The sequence below is a fragment of the Cynoglossus semilaevis genome, chromosome 8 (genome assembly GCF_000523025.1).
Source record: "Cynoglossus semilaevis isolate Cse_v1.0 chromosome 8, Cse_v1.0, whole genome shotgun sequence".
NCBI lineage: Eukaryota > Metazoa > Chordata > Actinopteri > Pleuronectiformes > Cynoglossidae > Cynoglossus > Cynoglossus semilaevis.
In genome coordinates, this window is record NC_024314.1 from 11,691,281 (window position 1) to 11,718,431 (window position 27,151).

Sequence of the window (27,151 nt, forward strand, 5' to 3'; positions counted from 1 at the left end):
CATTCTGTTTGGTGGACTTCTCTATGATCAGCGTAGGGAGGTAGACGTTGGCACCAAAGTCGATGAGCAGCTGGATGAACTCCACGTCACAGCCGTGCCTCAGGCACATCTCCAGAACTGTTTTGGGCTGCTTCATAGAACTCAGCAGTCTGGCGTCGGTGCAGTTGTAATCCGGGTCGGCCCCATACAGCAGCAGGAGTTTAAAACACTCCAGGTGTCCGTAAACCGCAGCCAGGTACAGGGGCCCGCTGGACACCCTTGCACTGGAGGTCCACAGCAGGACTTTGGAGCGTGAGTTCACCTCTGCACCGTGTCTGAGCAGTTCCTTCAGTATCTCCACATCGCCTTCTCGAGCTGCCGTGAGGACAGGGGAGCAGTTGTTGGTGGAATTCCCATTGGGATTGGCGCCCGCTCTCAGGAGCGCTAAGACGCATTCCAAGTATTTTCCACGAACGGCCGCAAAGAGTGGCGTCTGGGCCTTGACATCCACGCAGTCTACCTTTGCACCGTGAGCGAGCAGGACCTGCAGACAGCTGAGATGTCCTTTAGACACGGCAGCATGCAGCGGCGTTCCTGCGACGCCCCAACCCCCTCTGCAGTTGATGACCTTCTTGTAGATTTCTTGGCAGAGCATCTCACTGAGGAGCTGGTCATTGTTTTGTAAAACTGCCTGTCTGAGAAGGGAGATTTCACAGCTACATTCTTCTTCTTCAGAGGTCCGTAATGAGAGCATAGGACCTGCTGAAAGGTACAGACGAAGAACTGAATGAATGAACAAACAAGAAATTACATTTAGCTTTGTCCCAAAGTCAGACATTTTGTGTCCTGGTTTAGGTTTTCACAGGAAGGAAGTATGGCTTTACAGCATCCCAGATATCAGTCCTGCTAACGGGTTTGGGGTACTGTAGCTACGATATGTTTTGTCAGTAAGTATACCATTGTTTGTTCTTTCTTCTACAGCCTGAACTCGACAATGTTCAGATCAGCGCTATAGAATGAATAGTTAAGGACAGTTAGCCTTGGTGCATCCAAAATGTAAGAAAGTTGTTGCATTCCTAAGTCATGACTATATTATATAACTATAATCCCATCACAGAGAGACTGTGGTCTAATGATAATACACACAGTTGAATCAATAATAATCAGCAGGTCAAATTCCACTTCGTCACTCTGGTCCTGTTTCCTTTCCCTGCTGGAAAACACCCAACATCATTAAGCCCTTAATGTTGTCCTTGAAACAAAACCTTGTGACAAAAATGCATCAATTTAACGTTTGATGCTTCGATGTCTAAAATATACGTGTGTTTTGGAAAGTTTGACTAAGGTGGCATTCATATATCACAGAAAGCGAACAACAATCAAACCTGAATATAATCCTGTGTTTGATTGGTACATTTAACGAATGCAAAACCAAAGCTAGCGGCTGATATTGAATTCATTTGCGTTCTATTCTATATTACTGTAACAGAGCTACAGTATAAGGCAGTATGCTTCCCGTTACACTCCATTCATATTTGATATTAACAGTTAGGAGGACTCACCATCAAGAGGAAATCGGTGAATATTTAGCTAAAACAACCGCATTTATACACGATGCCACGTACGACTGCACAGTAAATGTCGTAAATATCGCCTTCGTTCACTTTCAACCCAGTTGTGACAACATATTGAAGCTTCTCGGCCCTTTTATCTTCGTCTTAAATCGGCTTACCTACGATCTGTCAGCGAAAGCTGTTGTCTTCATTTTCCGGCTCAGTCTTCTTCCTGTGTAGTAGCTGCTGTTGTTACACATTCACTGCTGCCCTCTAGTGTCTAATAGTTGCAACAATAAACGGCTGCGCACACGTCGAGTTTTTTTTCATCAATTTAAAGAATTAATACATAAAAATCTAATAAACAATTAGGAGAAAATGACAAAACTGTCAGCTAAAAATATTAAAAATCTGAATTTAAAATAATTATTAATCAAAATACTAAAAAATGCAAACTCAAGAGAAAAATGCATTCATACTAGTATGTAAGGATTTTTTTAGATTGAAGCCTCAGTTTTGTAATAACATATTCGGGTTTAATAATAATTTCAGTGATGAATTACAATATAATGTTGATAAAAAATTATATCAAATGCTTCTATGTAGATTTTCTTCCTTAAAATGTCTTGTCATTTTTAATTTTTTTCCCCCACTAGACTAATACGGTAGTAATGACTTAGAAGTAGGCAATTACATTCCTAAGCTAAAGTCAATTCCCATGGTCTCCATGACAACAGACTGACATCCCTCAGCTATGTCCACCTTATCACTGCCCTCAGCCTTTATCTGCTCTCTCTCCAGGCAACACAGAAGGCATCCTTTCTTTCAACAACTCAGCCTCTTCTTCTTTTCTCTGCCCGAGCGTCACACAGTCTTTGTTCGGTCCTCGCTGAGGTTTCAGTGCAACTGCTCCAGAAAAGAACCCAGGATCCTGGATCAGGATCTTTCTAAACGCCCAGAGAAACCAAAGCATTTACCCTCAGACCCTGGTCCCTGACAATGGTCAGTGTCAGGATCATTCACTTTACTAACCTGCCCTAATGACTGTGGCTGCTTCTATTGAGATTTAACAACATGCTAATGAGCAGCTCGGCCTCTGGTGTCCACTCTGACTTTATGACTGTTGCCCAGAGACAGAAGAAGTGTCTCAGGCAGGCACTCAGGGAGAGAGGGGGTGTGGAAGAGAGGCAACGCCACCATAAGTCATCCTGCTCCTGCAGGAGTGAGTGTGTCTGTGTTGGTGTGTGTGTCTGTGAAGGAGGCGGCAGAAACAACTGGGTTTAAGTTGTTTGGGATTAGATGGAAGTTTGACTCTTAACTTGTCAGGATGGACAGTTTGATTCTCCAGTGGAGCAGTGATTTCCTCACTGTTGCTTCGTAGTTTTATCACTTTCATCCTACAAAATGACAGACAGGCTCAGGTTAAAGCAACAGCAACTGCTGCTACTGTGGATTCTGTCTCTGCTCCTGTACGCTGCTGCTGAAGGTGAGACGGTTGATTTTACACTCATTTTGAATTTTTAAAAATTAACATACAAAAACAAACCAGTTTTAACCAGATGTCAACTGTGGCATTTGTACAGTTATTTTTTAATACACCAGCCTTTTTCTTATTTTTAACTTTTCAACAGATAATACATTTAACAATCAGTTAATACATTTAATTTTTTGGCTAAACTATTTTTCAGGGCAAAAAGTGTATTTTTGTCAACTTTAAGCTATTTTCCAATCTTCTATCATGGGGGCTAAAATAGGATTTACATGTTTTTTTCTAATCTGCAGCCGTTTCTGATGTACAGTACATTTTTTGCTACATCTTCCACTGTCACCCTTGGCATTGTGCTGATGTTTTGTTGTTTGGAACTAAAATTCCTTTACTTAAGCTACATTTATGTTTATTTACTCCAGATTATTCACAATTAAACCAGATAAATCAACACTCAACAAAATATGACAAAGAAAGTTTTCTGCTGGATCAGAAAAGCCCATAACAGCAGGTCGATGTTTGTGCTCAAGAGTTTCTTTGAAAACGTTGGTAGAATTATTGGATGTACCGATCCAGTCATCTGTTAGAATACATACAATTTCCCAAATTACTGATGAATCATAGTTATTTATGTCACGTTCCTATTCTTGCTTATTGTCTGCTCATATTTTGGTGCTCTCCAGCGGAGCCCCCCTGTCCTCGGGGGGGTAGGATCCACTTGTCCAGTGTGAGATGTTACTGGATCTCTGAGCAGACGTCCTCCTGGTCTGAAGCACAGCGTTCATGCAGAGGAACTCCAGGAGGGGACCTGGCGTCTGCAGACAGTCTGGAGCTACAGACCTTCATCCGCGTCTCGTTTCCAGTGTGAGTGTGGAGTGTGAGGACCAGTCAGCTGATTGGACCATTCTCTCTTTGATGCTTACAGTAAGTCTGAGGAGTTCTGTTGTGGTGTTTGTGTTTTGTTCAGTAAAACCACCGTGTGGATATGGCTGAAGAGGTTTGGTAGTGAAGAGCAGGTTCTGAATGGAGGATGCACTCAGATGGCACTGGGTGGAGTGGGACAGTGGAGGACAGAGAAGTGCTCTGGACAACACGTCTACCTGTGTGAGACGGACATGACTGGTAAGACCTTCACTCCACAGGTCTTGACATTGACATCACTTGACTTTGTGCTGTAATATTATTGTCTCATGCTCCCAACACAGAGGCGTTACCACCGGCAGACAGTTACCAGACTGGACTGGTTCTATTGAGTGGCGTCTATGATCAAACTCAGATCCAGCCTCTCCTCAGTGTCCCAGAAATTGGACCACATACAGTGGAGGTCAGTCAACAGCAGAAACAACCACATGATCAATAATCAATCATCAGAGATTATTTACCTCTATGACAGGGTGTACAACGTAGCAGTATCACAGAATAGCTGCTGGTATCACCAAACGTACTAACACTGACACTAAAAAACACACAATGAGTGAAGCTAATGTAGAGACAACTGTGATGTCGCTCATACTTAGGTATATGTGACTCAGTCTTGAAGGGCCGTGAGCTAGTCATGTTGGCCATGGACACAAGCTAATACATGTGTAAACACAGGGTTTGTCTGTTGGATACCAGGCTAACAGATGAATAGATCAAAGTAACAGTATGTGGAGCTAAATCACTTTGAATGTATGGTGTCGTTTTACCAAAATAATTAGTCAAAATCTTAACCTGCTGTTTTTTGTTTGTTTGGTGTTTATTTTTTCCACAGATGCAGCTGTTCCCTGGGCTGTGGTTCAGTCATGCAGGTCAGTTGGTGAAAGTCCAGCTGGTGGTTCTGCCGAGCCCCCAGTTGTCCCTGGCTCGGGTTCAGATCCTCCGTCCCTACTGCGACCCCAACCACTATCTGGTTCCTCCAGGTAAAGCAGCTGCTCAGAAGATGACACCAAACATCAGTGCTGAAGATCACCAACCTCTCTGTGCTCCTCAGGTTGCAGCTCTCTCCTCAACCCATTCAGCTGCTGCTCACCTGTGCCGCTGTGCAACACCACCGGAGGCTGCAGTGTGGGACTGTATTGGTGCCACCTGCTGGAGGTCTGTGTGCCCATCACCCGTCCCTGTAGTCCCTACGATTCTGCAGCAAAACACAGAGGTTTTGCCTTACCCCCAAGATACACTGCCATACCACCTTTCTACCACATAGTGGCAGATCTTTCCCTGAGAATCAACCCGAGCTCTGAAGTGAAGACCATGAGTGTGAGTCCATCAGTCATTAACTGACTCTCCTGTCATTCTAAATCCAAGTCACACCAGTGTGACCAGTTCTCTCCTCAACAGGTGGACCTCCCAGATGCAGAGATAATGGTCTACCCTGATGACATCATAGCCATACAGCACACCCGTGCTTCTGGAACTTTCCTCCACTGCCTCGACAGTGAAGCCTCTTCAAACTCCTCATGGCGCCAGAGTTACCTGTCCCTCCAGGGCTCAGAATGGGAAGGTTGGTGGCAAGGAGGCCTCACACCATCATCCCAGAAAGACCAGTGGGTGGACGGGGTGGTCTGCGATCTGAGCATGTCGTATGTTGACACTCTTGGTAGAGGTACGGAGCTGGACGGACTCTTTGGCTTCACCCACACAGAAGAAACAACAGCTCCTGATATTAGACCTGCGGCGACCAGTCCACCTCCAGACTCAAGATCTAAACTTGATCTTAGCGTCATCCACCCTCTGCTGGACAAACACAATCAAATCCATGTCCTAATCAACGTCCCGACATTTATTGTGGTAAAATTACGATCTGGACAGAAGGCCAGGAGCTTCTGGTCTGCCCCTGTGCTCCAAACTGGGGTTCCATTTCTTCCGTCTTGTCCTGAAGAGTTGGCCTTTTCTTGGTCTGGCTGTAGTAAACAGTCCAGTGATGAATGGTTCTCCACAGCTACTCTTATGTTGCCCGTGGTTGGGGTTCAGACATTGAACATCAGGGTGGAGGACGCAGTGAACCCTGAGATTGGGGAGAGTTTGAGTGTGGAAGTGCACGGCTACGAGGCGGTGACAGGACTGAGGCTGGAGCCACGTGGGTGTCTGAGGATGCTGGTGGACACGTCACAGGTGAGCAGTTAGGACAGATGCATCTTTAAGAACATCTGTGTCCAGAGTCTCAGCTAACTGCTAAATGCTAAACTCCTGTGCCACCTAAGCTTTCTGAGTCTGCCTGTCGTTGTAGTTATTAACAGCCAGAGTTGAAGCTGGTTCCTCGGTGAAGTTCACCTGGGTTATTGACGACCTGGAGAGGTTTGCTTATGAAGGTGAATCTTACAGCGTTGCATTCAGGAACCCTGCTGAATATAAAGTCACGGTAGGACATCACACTCTTTAGTTGCTCCTTTTTTGTCATACTTTTATGAATAAAAAATCAATGAATAAAGCATCATTTGATGTTGTTCAAGGTCACAGCATCAAACCCTGTCAGCTCCCAGACTCAGCAGGTGGTTTTAATGGCTGATCACATGACACCACTGGCCGAGGCAGAGTTCCTGTCAGTTCAGGGAGTTGTAGCTGTGAATGCAACACATCTTTACACCATCAGAGTCAAAGTGGACGTCTCCCTGCCTGTCACCTTCAGGCATGTCAATAATCCACCAGGAACACAGTACCATGCTAACATATGACAGAGTCTGTGGCCTTAACCTTTTTACTTTTGGTACATGTACCACAGGTGGGATTTTGGGGACAGCAATGAAAGGATTGACCACCCCCACTCTGCCCCGTGTCAGCTCACCGAGGGACTTGTGCAGAGAGGAATGAAGCAGCTGTACGTCCAGGACTCGGTGAACTACACGTATACCAAACCAGGTAGAAACCAACTCACAGAAGTAAAGATGGTCTGACACTGGAACTGATGATTTCAGGTTTAAATGAAAAAAAAAAACAACAACCTAAGATCTGGGTACAGACACAAAAATACATGATATTAACTACTTCTCCACACAGTACGTCATGATGGTGTAACTAATGCTAACTTAATTAACAACAATCAGCAGATATTGTCAAAATTCAGATGTAAATTAAAACACAGTAAAGTCAAATCACCTGAAATAATAACATTGTGCCTCTTTGGAAGGTTGCTAAAACTTTAAACATTTTTTTAACTAACTCCTTTCACCTACGATACTGCATGACTGCAGCGAAGCCCTTTCAAAATAAAAGCCCTTATAGTCTAAACAAAAACTAAGACAATATAAACTCAAAAACTGAAAACACAGAACAAAGATAACAGAATGATTATTCAACAACTCTATTTTTTTATGGATGAAACATAAACTAGGTTATTAATAATCTAGCTCAGAAATCCCATCATAGCATCCCCTGGCCTACACCATGATGTTGGCCAAAACCTTATCTGGTGTATGACAATCTAGTGTGTGACAATGTCTTAAATATTAGCAATGTAAAAACGACTGTGGAATAAATTAAAGGCTCGTTCCCCTCATTATTCAACACAGGTGACTTCAAACTTCAAGTCCAAATCTCTAACCAACATGAAAGCATCGATGCATCAATGAAGATCGATGTCCACCCTCTACTCAGACAGGTCCATATTTCCTGTGCTCCACCAGTGCCTCTTGTCAACCATTCACTTCTTCTAGAAGCATCTGTAGAACCCTCTGTGGATAATGTGGTCTATACTTGGGATTTTGGGGACGGATCCAAATCTGTTCAAGGCATCAACCACAGAGTCAGTCACACTTTTGGATCTGCTGGCCTTTATAACGTCACAGTGTGTGTCAACAACGCTCTGACTACTGTAACCACCTGGATCATGCTGGGAGTCATGGAGAAGATCTCAGGACTGAGCCTGAGCTCCAGCGGCAGCGGTGAAGTCAACTCTGCTGTGGCTTTCAGAGCTCAGGTTGCCACAGGTTCAAGTCTCATCTGGGAGTACGACTTTGGTGATGGGTTTCTGCTGGGAAATCTTACAGAAGATTCAATCTCACATGTCTATAAGTCTCCGGGAAATTACACTGCTGTCCTTACTGTCTCTAATGTTGTCAACACAGTTCAGGAGTCCATCAAAGTGGAGATCTACAGTCTGACCATCAAAGAAATTCTACCGACAGAATGTGTCATGAATAGAAGAGATGTGGAAATGGCAGCTGTTGTGACGGGGAACATACCTCTGTTGACCTTCCACTGGCAGTTTGATGATGGATCACCACTGACTGTAGTGACTGGAAAATCCAAAACTATTCATTATTTTCCAAAACCTGGAATTTTCCATCTTAACGTGACTGTGTTTAGTTCTGCTTCATCAGCGTCTTTTATCACAAGTATTTGTGTCGAAGCACCAATAACCGATGTGACAGTGGAGGCTTCCAGTGACGTTGCAGCAGTTGGAGAAGAGGTTTGCTTCAAGGTGTCAGTTTCCCCCGAACAGGTGACAGGTTATCAGTTTAGGTGGTTGAACACCTCCTTGAGGGTTGGCGCCCCGACTGGAAACTCCGAGAAGTGTTTAGTCTTCAGAGATGAAGGTGTCGAGGAGATATCAGTGGAAGCTAGGAATCAAGTCAGCGACAGAACAGCAAAGTTCATCATCACCATCCAAAAACCTGTGAGTCAGCTGTCTGTGGTGCATGAAATCCAAGAAGAGAACTCTCTGACAGCCAATACGCCGGTGGCATTTTGGACTGTTCATTGCAGCGGAAGCAACGTGTCAGTACTGTGGGACTTTGGAGATGGGTCTCCATCAGAGCAAAAGGAAAATGTATCACATGTCTTCACCTCCACTGGTCAGTTCACAGTCACGGCCACAGCCAGCAACTTGGTCAGCAGAGCATCTGCAACTGTCACAGTGTCTGTGGTCCTTCCAGTTTCTGACCTGTCTCTTCACACCAACCAATCCTTTGCTGCAGTAGGGGAAGATATAGTCATCACAGCAGTCAGTAGTGTTACCAGTAGCATGACCTACTACTGGACAGTTGAGGGACTGACTACAACCCAGCAGGGAAGTGACCAGTTCAGCTGTTCCTTTCCTGTAGCTGGTGTATTCCAGGTGAAGGTTGTAGCTCAGAACTTGGTCAGTAGCTCGGAGGCTACAGTTATTATCCAAGTCCTTGAAAGAATACAAGGTCTTCAGATAACGTGTCTCACCTTGACAAAGAAGAAATATGTACCCACCAAAGAGGAACAACAGTTGACTGCTCTAATTTCCAAAGGTTCTAATGTCACCTTCCAGTGGCTGGTGACACAGAGTGGTAGAACTCTGGAGATGACTGGTCAAGGGGAGAAATTCAAATTGTCAGTTGATAACCCTGGTGAAGTGTCGGTTCGAGTAAAAGCTCACAACCAGTTGGGTGAGGCTAGCAGCGATGTTTTGCTGGTAGCAGTAGAACGCGTTTCAAGTGTGCGTATTACGGCAAGCTCAACTATCGTGGCTTTGGAGAAATCAGTGAATATTTCCGTAGCTGTAATCAGTGGGTCAGACCTCCAGTACCTCTGGTTTGTGGACTTTGATCAGTTGCCCCTGAAGACACTGGCACCATGGCTTCTCTACCACTTCACCGGTCTGGGCAGTCGTCCTGTCACTGTCGTTGTTCAGAATGTTCTCAGCAAAAACAATGACACCAAAGAGTTCATGGTCCAGGAGGAGGTTGGAGAGGTGGACTTCAAAATCAACGGAAAGTTGCATCCATTTTACATCGACACATTTGCTGCTGTTTTACTCCATGGAGTGGCCCCCGCGGGCAGTGACCTGCACTGGCACTGGGGCGTTGGAAACACCAAAGACAACATTTTAAATTCTACAAATCAAACATTTAACTATACCTTTTCTCGTGCAGACATATACCAGGTAACGTTGAACGTCTCCAATGAGATCAATTGGAAAATGGTTTCCCATAAAGTCACAGTTCAGGATGGAATTACGGGTCTTGAGCTCAGTGTTAGCAGGGATTCTCTCTGTCATGGAGAACACGTCAGTTTTGTTCCGTCAGTTTCCACAGGAAGTGATGTAAGCTTTGTTCTAACTTTACTAAACAATGACTGGATACACAGTGAGGATATTGTCCAAGCACAGTACACAACATCAAGCCTTCCAGCTGGGAGATACCTGGTGACTTTACGAGCTCGGAACCTGGTCAGTCGTGCAGAGGTGTCCTCCAGTTTAGTGGTCGCTGAAAACATCCATGGATTGCAACTTGTTGGCTGTTGTTCTGCTGCGGTGGAGGTTCTTCAAGAACTCACCTTCAGAGCAGTGGTTCCAGGTGGGTCTCCACTTAATCACACCTGGACTTTTGACTTGAATAGACTGGAACCTGTACGACTCAGTGGGCAGGAAGTAACGTTTACCCCCAAAGAGAGCGGTTTATTGTCTGTTAGCATGGAAGCTAGTAATGGCGGCTGCTTCCATGTGCTGACTGAGAAGGTTCTGGTGGAGTGGCCAGTTAGGAACATCAGTCTTCACTGTCATTCAAAGAGGACGTATGTTGGACACACTGTCCAGTTCTCTGCAAGAGTTGAGGGAGGAAGCAACACCAGTTACACCTGGGATTTTGGTGATTCCAGTGAAGGGCTGACGACAGACACAGTGGTTGTCAGCCATGTTTATTACAGTCCAGGGAAATACAGTGTGTCTCTACAAGTTTACAACAATGTGAGTCACATGTGCTCTCAGACTGACGTTGAAGTGGAGGAGCTCCAGTGTTCCAGCCCTGGGGTTTCCCTTGGTCAAAGGAAGTTCATGATCTACAGGTCTAGAACTAATCTGATCGAAGTTCACGTGGACAATAACTGCTCCACCTACAAGACCATCTATCAGTGGGAGATCTTTACAGGATCAGATTGTACCAGAGGAAATAGGATGACTTGGTCAAGTCCTGTGGATGGAGCTTCGCCGGTCCTTTTCCTACCACAGCGTACTCTTGACGTAGGACAGTACTGGCTCCTCCTTACTGTTTCATTCCAGGGAACTCCTGTAGTTATCCAGCGGACTGCTAACCTCACAGTGCTACATTCCCCACTGGTACCTGTTATCAAAGGGGGTTCACACAAACAGTGGTCCAGCCTCACTGATCTCATCCTGGATGGATCTGAGTCTGAAGACCCTGATGTGGAACCAGGAGCAGAGGATATGTTACAGTACCACTGGACCTTCATCAACATGGTACAGTCTCTGGTGTAGTCGTGATCATTCAGGATGCACGTATTTCACTGCTCACTATACATTTTTGCATTTGCAGAATTCCACTAACTTTGTGGAGCAGCTCATTGGAAGCAATAGCAGCAGAGCGACTGTACTCAACAACCATCTACACCCAGGCACAGTCTACACCTTCACCCTCACAGTATACAAACCAGGCAGGGAGCCTGCATCTGCCAACCAGTCTGTGAGTGTTACTTTATTTGCTGCCCATTCCCTGCTCTTGGATTCTGGAAATAAATTCCACCTTAGAGTTTCCTAATCTTCTCATCTCCTCTTCAGTGCTGTCTCCACCAAGTAATTTATTCAGCTAAACCTATGAATCAACAGAGAGTTCTTCTGACCTTTCACCTTTGTCTCCAGGTAACTGTGTGTGAGGCTCCAGTGCTTCCTGTTACTGTGAAGTGTGTGTCCTGTTTTGCCCTCTCCTCACGCTACACCAGTGGTTCCACTGACCTTATTTTGGTTGGACAGTGTGAACAGTGTGATGACCAGACTCTGGTAAAGTTCCTGTCATAAGAACCAACAGACACAAACACATTCAAAATCACATTTGATTTTTTTTTTTACCCAAAAAACCTGTCTTTCAACAGTACAAATGGAACGTTGAAGTCCAGAATGGCATGACCTTTGACCTTAATGACATTGCCGCCACAACTGGAAGTCATTCCCCGAAGTTGGTGGTGCGTTCTGGTGTCCTTCAGCCAGGACTGACCTATACATTCACTCTGGATGTAAGCCAGTCTGGGGGAGGTCAGCGGGGCAGCGCTGGTCAGACTGTCAGTCTCAGTAACCCTCCACGAGGAGGTCTGTGTGACCTCGGTCCAGAATCAGACATATATCTGCTGGAGACAGTGGTCACCTATAACTGCTCAGGTAACCTCTATGCCACGCATACTCTGGAGTTCAGACGTTTCTGTTACTTTTTGACTTTTTTGTAGGTTTTTATTATTTATGTTTTGTTGTGGGCAGGGTGGAAGGATGATGAGGGCGAGTCTTCTCAGCTGATCTTTACTTTCCAAGTCACTCCATGTCAGTACATCAGCCCCGAGTGCCTGAAGCTCACACTGTACAGGTGAATGCTGAGCTTCACTTGCCATACTATCTGAGTCCATCTCCCCCTAGTGGTACATGAAACATCTTCGTGTCCTGGATTCCTCCTGGTTTCCTAACCATAACAATGGCATCCGTAGCGACCTGAAAGTTTAAAGCCGCTGAGAGGCTATTTACCAAACAAAAAAAGGTTACTTATAATACAGTGCACTACGCCAAACCAACCCTGAACCAAATGAAAACCACATTCATGGCTCCTCTCTAACTTCATTTCCAAAAGAAACAATTTGGCCCATTGTTGCAAAAAACTGAAATTAAAATATAGTGAATAAATGTTTTTTGCCCTTTTTTCAGAGGGACTCGGTCAACATTTGGGAGTCTGCTTCCACTGGGACATTCTGTCCAAGACAAAAACCAGTCACTTGTTACAGTCACTTTAATTATTGAGGACCAACTGGGCTCCAAGACTGTTGCACTCAACAGGTAAAGGATTTGGAATCACTTAACCTTTACTCCCTTTTATAAGAACATACTGGTACCATCCAGGATCCCTGACTTTTTTTTTTCTAATTTCAAGATCACTCACAGTCCGAACTCCCATAAGGCAAGAAGTTGCAACCCAGTGGCTGAGGAACAAGAGTCAGACACAGCTGTGGGCTCTGGTCCAACACAACAACCCTCAGGAGATTGCCTCTTATTGCATCGCCCTCACCAGCCATCTCAATCAGGTAAGAGCGTGTCAGTGCCATTATTTTCTCATTCCCATCCCCTGGATGGCACTTTAAGCTAATTAAATTAATTAGCTATTCTCCACCACGGGACAAAAGGATAAGTGAGGATTAAATGACTCGTGGATGTCAGATTTGAACTTAATAAAAGCGGAATAATTAGGTTTCACCCTCGTTAACAGATGCAGTCTGGACGGTCTGCTGCTGAGCTGATGGACATGGGGGAAATCAGGAGGAATGTTTCTGATGCTCTGACCTCACTTCCTGTATCTTCTCTGCTGGATGTTGATCAGATCAGCTCAGCCTTGGCTGTCTCCACTGTCAGTCTACACCGGATGAATTCTCTTCTCTCTTCACCGATGACCTTTGACTATTAACATTTTTCATAATGTTTTGATGTAGGTTGACCCTGGTGCGTTGGGATGTAGGGAATGTCACACTAAGATTCTGGATGCTGTGAAAAAAATGATCCGTGTGATGGAGGATCAGATGAGTCCCGGTGTTGTATCAGCTCCAGAAACTGGAGGAAACATCCTGAATATCCTAGGTGCTTGTCAGGCACTCGTTTGTACATTAAAGGCTCTGACGCTGGCTGATGTTTGAGGATTTATTTAAACCGTCTCTGTCTTTCCAGGAAGCACCTTAGCTGCTGTGTCTGATGCTGAATCAACTGCTAATACCATTTCTGGACCATCAACTTCAGCGATTGCTATGTCAGCATTTAACCTCACGGGAGCGCTGGTACGCTCCCTGGTGAATTCACGGGTTCCTGGTGAAGAACCTCTCTTGGTTTCTTCCCCCTTTCTCAGCACCCTTGGTTTTCAAGGAGATCCTTCTGACCTCCTCTGCTCTGGCAGGGCAAACTGGTCGCCTCAAAATGGAACCGTCCCCTCAGGTGGACCGTGTCAGTTTCACATCCCTACCTCGCTCTCTGCTCAACTGAAAAGTCAGAGGTCTGAGGTTGTGCAGGTGCTCTTCAGTATGGACGGAGGACTCAAGTCCAACGTTGTTTTGGGTGCAGCTGACCCTCCTATCTCCACCTCCATCGTCGGCATGGAGCTAACCACCCCTCAGGGTCAGCTGATACCTATCAGGGATCTGGACCCTGACCAGGCCATACAGGTCACTTTGCCCAACAGGTATATTGTGGAGCAGGGACGTGAGACAGGAGGTGGGACAGACGACAAAAAAAGGAAGGAGACATGTCTGACTGTAACTGTGTCCACTCAGAGAGAGATGAATTTCACAGTAACCTCAGTGGGAGGGCTGGACAGGAGTGCTGGTTTATACATCTCCTTCAACTTCAGCCTGGTTTCAGGTACAGGAAATCATTCACCATAACATTTGAACTAAGCCTGACTGTGGCTCAGTGGTTGCTGCTGCTGCCGTACAGCACAACTGTGTTGAGTTTGTATGTTCTCCCTTCGTGTGCATGGGTTTAAACTGACCATAGGAGTGAAAGTTGTCTCTATAGGGATGACGATGATTTGCACAACACTGTAATGAGAACTGTTTTAGTGAGATGAACCTATGTTGGGTTCAATTTCTGTTGATTTATTTCATAACGTAATGCTAATAATTGTTTTATGAAAGATAAGTACAATAGAAAAAGTTCTTATGTTTATAACAAAATTTCAGATTTCAAAGTTTAAATCAATTACATACTGTATTATACTATTTTAAACGTCAGTGCTCAAGATTACAACCCACTTTATCTTGTTAGCAGCACACCAGTAGCTAATGAATTAAAGTTAGCTTTAACATGATGAACTTAGCATGTATTTAAAAATCACTTACATAATAATGTTGATTTATATTTATATTCCCTCCAAATGTTGTTAAAAGGCTTTTGTTTGAGTTTTCCTCTAAGTTACTGTATACCTGTTAGCATAGCATTAGCATCTCTGTCATTTCTAACTTTCTAGCTTTGACTTTAAATTTATATTTATCATCTGTGAAGTCACAAGGGTAAAATACTTTTTTGAATTATATTTTCAAAACATTATTTTTTAAACCATGTTCTGTCTTTTCTAGAAGCAGCTTCTGTGAACTGTGTACATGTCAAGGTAGGTGTGGACTCTGCCATGCTAAGGACTAATGCTTCTGAGATTGTCCTTGCAGAAGAGTGGACTGTGGCTCTTTCGGCTCAGAACTCCTCCTTAGAGAAATCCGTTCTTCTTCCCACCATGTGAGTTCAACATCTTTTGTAAATCTCATAAACAAATGAAGAAGAAAAAAATCTAAGTATCTTCTTTTTTCCTTACAGGCTGCACGGGTCAGACCATCGTCTCCTCGTCACCCTGAGTTCCTCTGTGATAGAAGGACTTCCTGTCCAAGTGTCCATCTGTTTGTTCAGCTCCCTCTGTCAATACTACAATGTAGAGAAGGGGACATGGAGCAGTGATGGTCTGCAACCACTGGAGGGCAGCACACTCCAGGCAGCTCGATGCCTCACTCAGCACCTCACTATTTTTGGGGCCAGTTTGTTTGTCCATCCTGGGGCTGTGGTACTGCTGCCACCTGTATGTGAAGAAGGAACTCCTACATGTGTTTTAATTGTAGTATAATTCTTTTATATTCTCACTTAACTTTCTTCTGTCAATCAATGTTTTAACCCCTGCAGTCAGAAGGCCCAGTGCGTAACATCATAGTGGGGATAGTGTGTGCTGTCCTACTCCTGGCTCACCTGCTGGTGGGGCTCATTGCACATAAACTGGACCACATAGACAGTCTGAGACTAAGCCAGGTCCCTCTGTGTGGCCGACCTGGTTTGTACCACTACAGGGTTCTGGTCAAGACTGGTTGGAGGCGAGGAGCAGGTGAGCCAAGAAAAACCAGATGAAAACTGACTTCGTACCCTGGTGGAGATTTGAAGTCAATGTGCTGTGGAGGATTTATAGTTTGTGGTCTGACCGACAGGCACCACAGCACACGTGGGCATCAGTCTGTATGGTGTCAACAAGAGCGGCTCCCACCATCTGCAGAGGGACGGGGCTTTTCAGCGGGGGAGTCTGGACCAGTTTCACCTGGAGACGGATGACAACCTGGGTGAAATCTGGAAAATACGGGTGTGGCACGACAATACAGGTATGAGATTACTGCAGAAAACAAAAAACGGTAGTATTTCAATAGACAAAAAATACCTGAAATTGTTATGAATCTAGAGAAATATCTAAGAGAAACTGGTAAGAACCATGTCATCTAGTGGTAGGCTGGTCTTAAAACAAGGCATTCTTAAGAGTCCGATTATTTGTTTGTTTGTTTGTCTGTTTTATGTCTTGTTTCTTCTGTTCTGTTTAGGATTATGTTTGTTTGTTTTTTTCTTTCCAATCCTTTATCCTAGGCCTGAACCCTTCCTGGTATGTCCAACACGTGGTGGTGTGGGACACTCAGACAGACCACATGTTCTTCTTTGTGCTGGAGGATTGGCTCTCTGTGGAGAATCATAAAAATGAAACTGTAGAGAAAGAAGTTCTGGCTTCATGTAAGTATGTTCTCAAAAGTAGTAAAAATACTAAATGTTTTATTCCAGGGACTCAGATGTGTCTGTGTTTATTGAACAGGTCCTGAGGAGATGACTGAGTTCCACAGGGTCTTCAACTCCCAGCTCATGTTCGGGGTGAGGGAGCGCCACCTTTGGGTGTCCCTGTGGGAGCGTCCGGCCCACAGCTGTTTTACCAGGGGTCAAAGGGTCACCTGCAGTGCTCTGGTGCTACACCTGTACCTGGCAGTGGGGGCAGCGTGGTTTGGGGCTGTGGGCTCTGAAGGAGACAGGTGAGAGGGTTTGTGGGAATGAAGGTAAATGTAAACTGTACCAAATGTGTCAAATGAGTTGTGTTTGAGTGTTTTTTTTTTACTTATTTGAATTCTGACTTTTCATTAACAAAAATAAATAATGTTACTTTTAGAACATACTTTTATTATTTTTGTGTCATTTCTAGGAAAGTAAACTACAATAGTAATACTGTACAAAATATCCGTATACGTGTATACGAGTATACGTGAAATAAAGTCATCATTTCCCAGTCTGACAGGACAAATGTCTTTAATTCATTTTCCCACCAGTGGACCAGTGTCAGCGAAGACGCTGCTGAATGCTGAGACCATGGCCCTGGGCGTGAGTGTGGCAGCCTTGGTGTTCCCTCTACAGTGTTTGCTCTGTTTCCTGTTTAGAAAAGCTCACAGTCAGGTAACACCGTCAACACAGGCAGAGTTTGGGACTGATATTAATCCACTCACACACAGTCAATGACCAGGTAACAAATGTGTGTGGGTGTGGGTGTGTGTGCAACACAGGTGACCGTGGACGTGTCCGTCCCTCCGTCTCCAGTCTGTCAGTCTGTAGAAATGGACGTTTACCTTGGTCAGACCGGACTGTCCAGCTCCTCTCTCCTGTCTCTGCCAAGTATCACCAGCCCAGCTCGAGAAAGTCCTTCTTCAGTGAGAACACACACACACACACACACTTACACACACACCAAGTTTCAGATTAGCAGGACATGTACAGTAATACATTCATCTTATTAATCATGGGGTAGCTGTGTATTGCTCGTAATTAATCATGATTATAACTAATGATGATGACGTGTCTCAGACCTGTTTTTCTTTTCAGATATTTGACTAATTCAAATCATTAAGTTGTTAAAAAAGTAAAAAAACAAAATGATACAAAATGATATAAGCTCAGGGATGCTGAGGGTAAAGAGTAAAAGTAAAAGGGACATTACCTTCATGTCCACCCTGTTGACTGTCCTCCTCTCAAACTGACTTCCTGTTTTAGTTGCTGGAAAGCAAAGTGTGCGATTCCAGTATCCTGGACTTCTGGACGGCGTCTGGACTGATGCCACAGACTGACCGAACAGGTCCAGAAAATGATGATGTAATTGTGTGGCCCTCCTGTGACAGTCTCCTCAGTCTACCCGTGGACTCACACCCCACCAGGACTAACCCGGCCCACGTGTTGCCCCCCCTGAGCCACGCCAGACAGTTGAGAAGGAAAAAGGCCCTGACACAGCTGAGTCTGTCCTCACCGTCTGCCCCATCACCCTGCAGACATCTCAGTGACCATGTAGCTGCTGCACCGGGTCAGAGGAGGCTCAACATGAACACCCACTCAGCCAAAGGTCACAATCTAACGACCTTTCTAACGCTGTCAGGTGAGAAAACATCACAACAGAATCAGAACAGAGAACAGAGTAGTGTGGTGTAAATTCATCAACGAGTCTGGACACTAGATGTGGGCCACAGAAGACATCTGTACATCATCTGTGGTTATGTCTCTTATGTCTAGAGGAGGATCTGCTGATGTCCATAGCAGCAGCGGCAGAAGACACGACTCATCCAAACAACAACAACAACTCAGACAGTGGGCGGGACTCTCCTAGAACCACGTCCTCATTCTCAGCCACGTAAACCACATTTTCCTGCAGCCCACAAATCCACTTGGTTGTAGGTCAGTGTTACGTCACATCATAACGTTTACCTGTTCTTCCACCTCTGCAGACAGAGCACATCCTGCAGCAGTTGGTCGGATCACAGCGATGACAAATCCCTGTGTGGGACTGACCCACAGATGTGCCCCAGCCCAGATGGAGCTGGACTCTACAAGTGTCCGTCAGTGTTGTCTGTGGACTCTGTGGCCAGCACCTTCCTGCCCAGTCCTTCTCCTGACTCCACACGCTCCTACTCTACCACCCGCATAGGTACTGTGTCCTGTAGGGTCCAGTTGGAGTACTGACAGTTTGACATCAGAGTCCAGATCATTAGTCCAAGTTACTACAACCTGACCTTCATGTTCCAGGTGTTTCTAGAGGTCCGCCCAGCTGGTTTCTCCCCCCCTGGACCCTTCATGTCATCTACCCTCTGGTGGCCGCGCTCCTCGGCACCTGCCTGGCCGTGGTCGGACTCTATGGCAGCTTCTTCTCCAGGTCTGTTGTTCTCATGTGGCTGGTGTCGGCTCTGTCTGCGTTCCTCACCTCTGCTCTTCTGCTGGAGCCTCTCAAGGTGAGTCCACCAATGCGATTAAAATAAAAGAAGCACTGGTGGTGATTCAGTCAGAGATACTGTTTCAACCACGCTGAAAAAACAACTTCTTTCTACTCTGCCCAGGTGTGTGTGCAGGCACTGGTCTTCACACTCCTCTGGAGGCCTGTGGATCCAGAGGTGGAGGATCTTCTGGCCCAGGAGACCACTGTGGTCCGCGGGTTCGGAGACCATAGTGCCAAGGTTCGACCACCTTGTGGTTATGGTCTCCTCCAGGCTAAAGATGAAGCCCGCAAAGTCAGAGCCCTGCAATCGCTCATGAAGGTAAAAATATCTTCAGTTTCAGTTTCAGACTAAACGAATCAATAAGAGCTGTTTTACTAAACGACCTCTGTCCTTCAGAACTGTCTTTGTCAGCTGCTGTTTCTGTGGCTAGTGCTGATGGTTAACTACCAGGACAGTGTGGAACAGAGGCAGGGGAGACTCCTTCAGTCCACCGTCAGACACCACCTCCATACAGCACCGTCAGGTGTCTGTAATCTCACCTCTATCAGAGAGTGAGGAGAACACTCACATTTATACTGTCAACACCCATAAATCCTGTCATTCACTGGATACATTTTTCAGTAACATGCCTTGACAACTGCTTTATGTTTTGTTAGCATGCTAACACTTCTTGGCTAACTGTTTAAGCCAGCTACAGTATTTAGCAGTGACAATCAAGGTACCTTTCATGGGTAAATTATAGGGCAATCTTTTTTGTGTCAACAAGTACAACATTAGGGCTTTATTCCATTAATTGTTTGTTTGTTTATTACATCAGATTCTTGTAATATTTCTGAGCTAGCTTTCATAGCAAACCTTAGTTTGTAAAGTGGCTGGTAGTGCCTTGTATAATAGCAACCTGGCTAACATCATATTTAGCAGGGGCAGTTTAACGCCAATGAAATTGTTGGTCATTTGTATTCAACAAGTCCAAAACGAAGGCTTTAATTCTTGTTTTTCTTTAGTTTCCTCTGTTAATTTGGTGACTTTCTCATATGATTTCCCTGTCTTCTAGTTGGTCTGAGGCAGAAAAGTGGATCGGCCACACCTTGGTTCCACATCTCCACCAGAACCCCTCATTACATCTGGTTGGATTAACACAGCTGCAGTTCACAAACACCTTTGGTCACCAGACCAAAGTCCTGCTGGGAAACGACAGTGTGACGACGCAGCAGCTCCTCGATGATCTTCACATGACAGACTGGAGCCAAAGGCTGTGAGTTGATTGGTCGCAGTAACAATCTTAAATATGTATCTGTGGAAAACCTGGAATTATTTATTACTGTGAAGGCAGCGCAGCCTGTCAGTCGACATTACATTATCTAACTATTTACATTTACAACAGGATGAGGTGCTTTAGATGCTAACATATCAATGCACATTCAAAGTTTTTTTTAACGTCCATGGTTTTGCTCCCTGACAGTTTGTTTCTGTCTCTCAGGTTCCACAGTGTAACCATTGATCTGACTCAGTACCACGGAGAGTCTGGTTTGTTTGTCTGTGTGTCTGTTCTGCTAGAGTGGGCTCACAGAGAAAAGATTACTCCTCACCTCACCGTCTATCCCCTCCTCGCCCCTTCTTCCTCCTCAGGCCTGGACCTTCATGTGGCTCTAACAGTAAAGCTCACAGCACACATTCAAAAAACACAACAAAACCATCTCTGTCTAAGATATTTCAACAATCCAAACCATGTGACTTTTCTCCAGGTTCTACTCCTCCTCTCTGCTCTCCTCATCTTCTTCACTGAGCTCTGGCCCAAGGCCATAGAACATTCCCAAAGTCACCACCAACTCAGACACTGGTTCCAGCTGTTCCTGGCCTCATTGTCACTAGTGACGGCTATGCTGCAATTCTGCTTCCTGTCTGCTGCCTCTTCATGTGTCAACCAGGTATTGCATTCTATATTTGAAAGTTCAGTGCTCAAGAATCATTAGTTCTAAGTTCTGCACCAAACATTATGGAAAACTGACTCTATGGATCTGGAATATTTCGGAGTTTACATACAAATTAAGTGGGATCTAGAATTGAACATTTAGATTCAGACTGAATGTTTTTGCTTAAACCTCTTCCAAAAATCGTACACCTCCTACTGTATCTTAACAACACGAATGAGATTAAAATGTGTCTACGTGTCTGACGATCACCTGTGCATTGCCTTCAAGCTCCGTTCTCAGCCTCACGACTTCATCAACTTCCACCGTGCTGCACTTCTAGCCCAGAGGTCCTCTCAGTGTGCGGCTGTGTTGCTCACTCTGCTTGTTCTAAAGGTAAATACCAGCTCTGGTTCATGATTATACAACAGCACACGCCCAGGCACACGGCTTTATTAAATGTCCTGTCTCTGCCATTGCGCTGCAATTTCAGCTCCTGGGAACCTTGGGGTTTGTGCGGAGGTGGCTGGTGATAGGCAGAGTGCTGCAGAGAGCCCGGGGGGAGCTGTGGGCTCTGACTGCCCTCCTGCTGCTCCTGGTTTTGCTCTGCACTCATCTCGGAAACACGGTACCGAAAGAATTAAAAAACACCACTGAAGGGACTGGGTTGGAAAAAAATAACAAGACATTGATTTTCCTTTGTCAATTTTGCAGCTTTTCTCTGATTCAGTGGAAGGCTTTCTATCTGTGCATGAGGCCGCTGTGTCATCGTTGTCCATACTGCGTGGGCAGATAGTTCTACAAAAATTGTGCAAGGTCCAAAAAGTCCTGGGTCCTCTCTATGGACTACTGCTGAGGGGTGGCTGTCTGTGGATTTTGGGCCGACTGTGTGGAGCAGTTCTTATCAGGGCCTACAGGTAGAGTGCACTGAAAACACCTTTCACATTCAGTGATGTCTGAGTGAGTGCTAGCACCTTAAAATATAACTGCATTTTATCCTTTATTTATTTATTTTAGTTAATGATGACTCATGCGAGCTAGTCTTAAGATTTAATGTTCAATCATGGGGCTAAAAGCCTTGTTTGGGTTTGTCTCAGACTGTTACTTGTAGTTGCCACCTGCTCCAGCAGAGGGTGCTTTGGGCATCACCACAACCCTAAATACCACAGGTTGAACAGCTGCTAGTTTATTAGCAACTCAAACAGGTCCCTGGGTGGAACAGTGTTAGAAAGGCGTGTCCAAATTTGAACAAGTTAAACTGTTATTATGTGTTACCGTGACGACCAGATTTTTGACCATATTATAAAAATAAAAAAGACGTACGGCCTGGTGCAGTACATTCAGAGGTTGTTGAACATGCTTTATTATTTATGTTTGTTCAACAATTCTCATCTATCTTAGAAAATCATTTTCACAGTCCACTGTGCACTTTGTTATGATGAGAGTCTAATCTGAGGAAGAGTAAAATGTTTCCATTGAACTGCTGCTCGTGATGTAAACCAGAGTCACTGTGTTTCAAAGGGAGGAGAAGGCCGAACTGCACCAGCCAACAATCGAACCTCAGGACCATGAGATGGTGGAGTTCTTCATCAAGAGACTCAAACTGTGGATGGGCCTGACCAAGACTAAAGAGGTAGATGATGCAGTTCCACCTCCTTGATCTGTGAACTCCTCCTGTCTTATCACGTTTCTCCTCCACAGTTCAGACACAGGGTGAAGTTTGAAGGCATGGACGTCCCTCTGTCCAGATCCTCCCGGGAGTCGCGTCTCTCCAACATTTCCTCCACTCTCTCCTCGTACCGCTCCCCTTCCCTGTCCTCCTCCTCTCCTCGCCCACCTTCTTCAGTTTTGTCTGTGAGGTCAGAAGACTTGTCAGAGTGGACCATGTCCAACCTGGACCACCTGGTCCCCAGCGTGACGGCTCTGCTGTCATGTTTCGATCGTGTCAACCAAGTCGCTGAAGACATTCACGACCTGGAGATGAAGTTGGAGGAGGTTCAGAGCAGGAGGAGGAAAAAGTGGGTTAGTGACCAGGAGAAAGGTGTGGAACCATTAGGAGAACCATCACTGTGGCCAAGGAAATGTGACGATGGACCGGTGGCTGAAACAAGACACAGGAAGACAAGAGTTTTTCATCCCAACCACAGAACCTCTGTTCAGTCGTCTCCTCTGTCCTCCTTCACACTTCACTCTGCTGCTCCATCAGTTCATATTGTTCCTCGTACACAAAGGTCTCACTCTGAATCAGAGTCAGTCCTGCCCTCGGTGTCAGGTGACAGCTTCACCTCTGCAACCAAAAAGCCTCTGTCTGGATTCAGTGGTTTGAATCCGGGGGGTTCCCCTCGATTTGCTCAGTTCCCCAGGAGAAGAGCTTGGCATTCTGGGTGTTCCCACTCAGCCGATGCAGCTCAGAGGGTTTTTCAGGTCTCAGGGGGAGTTTTTCCATATGAGAGTGGAGGGGCAAACGTAGCATTCATGAATTCCAGACCCAGGAGTGAGGAAGGGGTGAGGAGGATCATCAGTGACGGGTTCCCTGTGAAAAGAAAAGCTTGGATCTCTGATGGAGACTGAGCAGCAGAAAAAAACAAACGGATTATAGAATCATCACTTACTCAGACTAATGGTTGCCGTTCCATAGTGCAGCAGTTATCACACCTGCTTACACATCTGCCTTACATGCAGAAGATCCTGGGTTTGAGCCCCAGAGGAACCACTTATTTGGCACCTCCTGTTGCAGCAGATCGGCTGTTTTGGGATCAGAAACAATTTCTCTTTTTCAATTTCTTTCTGTTTAATGTGTTTCCATCACATCTTTCATCTCTTTATTAGAGTATTTGAAGATGACATGTATGCAAAGCAGTGCATATTAATCTACTGACGGCTGAAGGTTCAAGTCTCAGGTGAATATCAGGATTATTAGGAATATACATGTATATATTTGAATACATTTGAAGAATTTTAGAATTGGATATTTTATTATAATTCTAGAGGTAATTAAAGACGAGTGACCACATGGTTCTGAAAATGGGTCCAATTCAGTTGAAAACTGTGAAGTAAATATTGATGGTTGACAAATATATCAGTGTCATGGAGTGATTCATATATATTCACATACACCTTGTTGAAATATTCTATTCTGATATTTTGTGTTATAAAATGACTAACATTTACATAAATAGCCATCTATGCCTGTCTCCCTGGGGACAGATTGTTTCATTTTATCGTGAGTGTATAAGTTGCAGAGTATCAAAAGCCAAATTTGCATTTAAAAAACAAACAGAACCAAAAAGTGCCGGCAGAGTTAATAGTTGGAAGACAAGTTGTAAATTAAAAATACAATAATACCAGTGGTATGAGGAAGTCTATTCATTCCCATTGAGTGTTTAACCTCGTCCAATAGCAGGTGAATTCCTAAAGACCTGCACGACTGCAGGAAAACACACCCATCTTTGTCAGTGAAGACGTCTCAGTTCAGAGTAAGTAGGGAGTTTTCAGGGTTTTTTGTTTTTTTTCAATCTTAAAAGTACAGCTGACTGATATGACTGTGTTTGTAGAATTGATGGTGCAGAGACTGACATGTCTGCAGAGGCAGAACAGGTTACTGAGCTCAGTGACTGGATGTCACGGTTACCGGCTGGTCTTCACAACATTCCTCTCTTCCAGCTGGCAATTCCAGGTATGAGAGTGAAACCACATCCACTTCCTGCAACACTGTTTGTAAAGTTACTGCTAGGTAATAGTTGGTTAGAGCTCATGCCAGGCAGACAAAGGGAAAACCTGATATGTACTTAGCAGCTGTGGATAGCAAGGAAGTTAGCCAAAAGCTACAGGAAGTTAGCGCACACCTCACTGACAGGTGGTTTAATTTAAACAAAAGCTAAACACAGTAATTTGTTGAAAAAATATATTAACAATGAGCTTCATATCAAATACAAGAACACATCAAGTATGGCTTTTAAGTGTGTGTGTGTGTGTGTGTGTGGTTCAACCTAGGAAGCCATGACTCCATGAGTTATGACTTGGACATGGACTCCTTTATCATAGAGCCTGCTCACTTGAAAAGATTCAGCAGGGTTTATGGTGCACGTAAAGTTATGCACAAGTGGGCCACCACTCAGGTAACATTGGCTTTATAGCCCTGCAGCAGTGAATGAACAGCACCAGTGCTTGGGACTGACAGTCTGTGTAATAATGAGTTGTTGTTGTTTCTGGACAATGTTGCAGGAGGAGAACATCACTCGGCAGCTGGATGCTGGAGTTCGTTACCTGGACTTGAGGATCATCCGCAAACCAAATGACAAGGAGCCCGCTAGATTTTACTTCCATCATGGGCTGTGTACCAAGACTGATGTGGAGGTAGAGGTTTAAATGTGGCATTGTTTTATTTATACATTTCACTAAAGCTTTTTCTTCCTCTCAACACCTACTGTTCACACCGGGCCATGTCCCCCATGGGGGTCGGGGCTGTTTCATCAGCGACACTGACTCTCTTGTTCTATTTGATGTGCTATAAGGTGAAAATACTTACAAATGAAATGTGGTATTATTAGTAAAATATTAAAAAGACAACAAATGAACAATAACTGAAGTTAAGGCTAATTAAATTGACCTCATCTAAAAGTCGCTCTCCTTTTTTAGAACATCTCAGTTTGTGTTTCTGCTCAGTCTGTTCTCAGGCTGATTCGTGACTGGGCAGAGACACATCCAAAGGAGATCCTGATCCTGGCTTTATCACACTTTGAAGGATTTGACCAACATGTTGAGGAGCTCCATGTTCATCTCATCAACCTCATCAAGACCATATTTGGAACCAAACTGTTCCATAGATCAGTAAGGGGCCCTGATGATTCTGACATGTCTTTGTAGGACCACCTTTAGGAACTTAATGATAATGTTCTGTGGTACATCACAACAGGACACTCCTACACTTCAGAGCTGCTGGGACAAAGGCAGAAACATCATAGTTTCATATGATTATCCTGGAAACCAACAACTGGACTTGTGGGGAAAAATCCCATATTACTACGCTAATACCATGGATCCTGCAAAAGTTGAATCAGAACTCTGTCGAGTTTTGGAAAAAGCAAGACCTTCTCACTGTGAGTCCTCCCTTCCGTTGTTTACAGACAGACAAAAAAATACTGCCAAGCTGTCTTTGTGACTGCCATCTCCTCCTACTACCTCCAGGTTTCTTTGTGTGTGGCTTGAACCTGACTCTACCAGAAGACAGCACGATCTTCAGGTACGTACTTTGGCCCCGAGAAAACTTCACCAAAGTCATAAGGAGGAGTCTCCCCGAGCTGCTGCAGTGGGTCAGACAGCAGACGGGCAGAAGTCCCAACATTATCGCCTCAGATGTGGTGACTCGAGACAACTTTGTTGCAACAGTTGTCCAGCTCAATCACTCAAAAAACAAATGAAAGTAATGGATGGACAATATGTAGGAAGTTATTATTGTTTACCTTTTGGGAGAACCTAGAAACCTCTATAAAAATAATGCACTGCTATATTGTGGGTTTTGCTGAACATTATCTGTATGTCTGTGGTTTTATTGATCTAAAACTATTATTTATCTCAACAGTTTATTTATAAAATAATATACACTACACCTACGACTTTGTTCATAATGCTCATATATGTTATTTTTTTCAGTTTTTACCTGGTATTTTGAAGCTCATGACAACTAACGTGGCAACTAGCCTCAAAAATCCAGTCATATTATTTACATAAATGTTATATGAGGTACTTCTAACTTGTTTTTTTTTTCATATCGTTTTATCAACTTGTTCTCTTTGCCTCAGGAACTCACCATGTTTATTTAATCTTGTATTTTGCATCATTTAATTCTTTTTTTAAATGTAGTTAAATGTAACAAATGGACAAATATTTTCACCACATTTACTACATTTTGTTCTCTTTTCCCAATGACTTGATTTTTTGTTTTGTTGTTGTTGGTTTTCTCAAATGTAATTTTTTAATGTGTATTTAAATAAATATGTATATATTAATGTATATAAATGTTTATTCACGCGTATATTCGTGTGTATGTGTATTGAGTAATATCCACCGCATGTCTAAAATGTATTTACGTACGTACCATAGAATTCTTGTAAAGCGATTTATTTTTGATTGATTGATTGAGTCTGGACCCGTATGCCAGCATTCCGAGCCGGCCCACACATACTATGCTTTGCAGGCGTCGTCTCACGTGCCTCTTCACAGCCAATCAACGTACGAAGTTTCACGTGGTAAAGACATGACGTAACTCACGGTGA

General features: G+C 44.4%; 3 protein-coding genes across 4 annotated transcripts in view; 2 read left to right on the plus strand and 1 right to left on the minus strand.

The window, feature by feature from the left end:
• LOC103382113 (ankyrin repeat and SOCS box protein 12-like) overlaps positions 1-1,807 on the minus strand; it is a 2,705-nt gene extending 898 nt beyond the window's left edge. Inside the window, exons 1-2 of the mRNA XM_017034699.2 lie at positions 1,712-1,807; positions 1-741 (exon numbers count right to left, since the gene is read on the minus strand). The exon at positions 1-741 is cut by the window's left edge and continues 9 nt beyond it. Coding sequence (XP_016890188.1) covers positions 1-733 — 733 coding nt within the window. The 5' untranslated portion in view covers positions 734-741; positions 1,712-1,807. The remainder of the gene's footprint in view (positions 742-1,711) is intronic.
• Positions 1,808-2,936: 1,129 nt separating this feature from the next.
• Positions 2,937-23,613, plus strand: pkd1b (polycystic kidney disease 1b). Its single transcript, XM_025058106.1, has 40 exons — positions 2,937-3,018; positions 3,702-3,882; positions 3,986-4,140; positions 4,224-4,342; positions 4,772-4,919; positions 4,991-5,256; positions 5,305-6,111; positions 6,227-6,358; positions 6,480-6,625; positions 6,719-6,855; positions 7,506-11,161; positions 11,561-11,698; positions 11,791-12,073; positions 12,170-12,272; positions 12,605-12,733; positions 12,828-12,978; positions 13,161-13,298; positions 13,381-13,525; positions 13,613-14,296; positions 15,013-15,166; positions 15,335-15,500; positions 15,602-15,797; positions 15,898-16,065; positions 16,322-16,462; positions 16,542-16,752; positions 17,044-17,167; positions 17,275-17,418; positions 17,759-18,134; positions 18,269-18,386; positions 18,481-18,680; positions 18,779-18,981; positions 19,087-19,284; positions 19,363-19,517; positions 20,021-20,221; positions 20,447-20,621; positions 20,712-20,893; positions 21,338-21,504; positions 21,607-21,793; positions 22,398-22,509; positions 22,578-23,613. Exons 1-40 carry the CDS (start codon positions 2,937-2,939, stop codon positions 23,445-23,447), a joined length of 12,048 nt encoding a protein of 4,015 aa, XP_024913874.1. The 3' UTR covers positions 23,448-23,613.
• A 402-nt stretch (positions 23,614-24,015) lies between these two features.
• On the plus strand, positions 24,016-27,032 carry LOC103382114 (PI-PLC X domain-containing protein 1-like). Of its 2 annotated transcripts, XM_008314782.3 has the most exons (7): positions 24,016-24,352; positions 24,431-24,552; positions 24,870-24,994; positions 25,101-25,232; positions 25,542-25,706; positions 25,792-25,975; positions 26,064-27,032. In XM_008314782.3, exons 2-7 carry the CDS (start codon positions 24,453-24,455, stop codon positions 26,294-26,296), a joined length of 939 nt encoding a protein of 312 aa, XP_008313004.1. In that variant the 5' UTR covers positions 24,016-24,352; positions 24,431-24,452; the 3' UTR covers positions 26,297-27,032. The 2 variants fall into 2 exon arrangements, with proteins under 2 accessions (XP_008313004.1, XP_024913711.1); XM_025057943.1 differs by lacking the exon at positions 24,016-24,352 and having other exon boundaries at positions 24,364-24,552.
• The last annotated feature ends 119 nt before the right edge of the window (positions 27,033-27,151 follow it).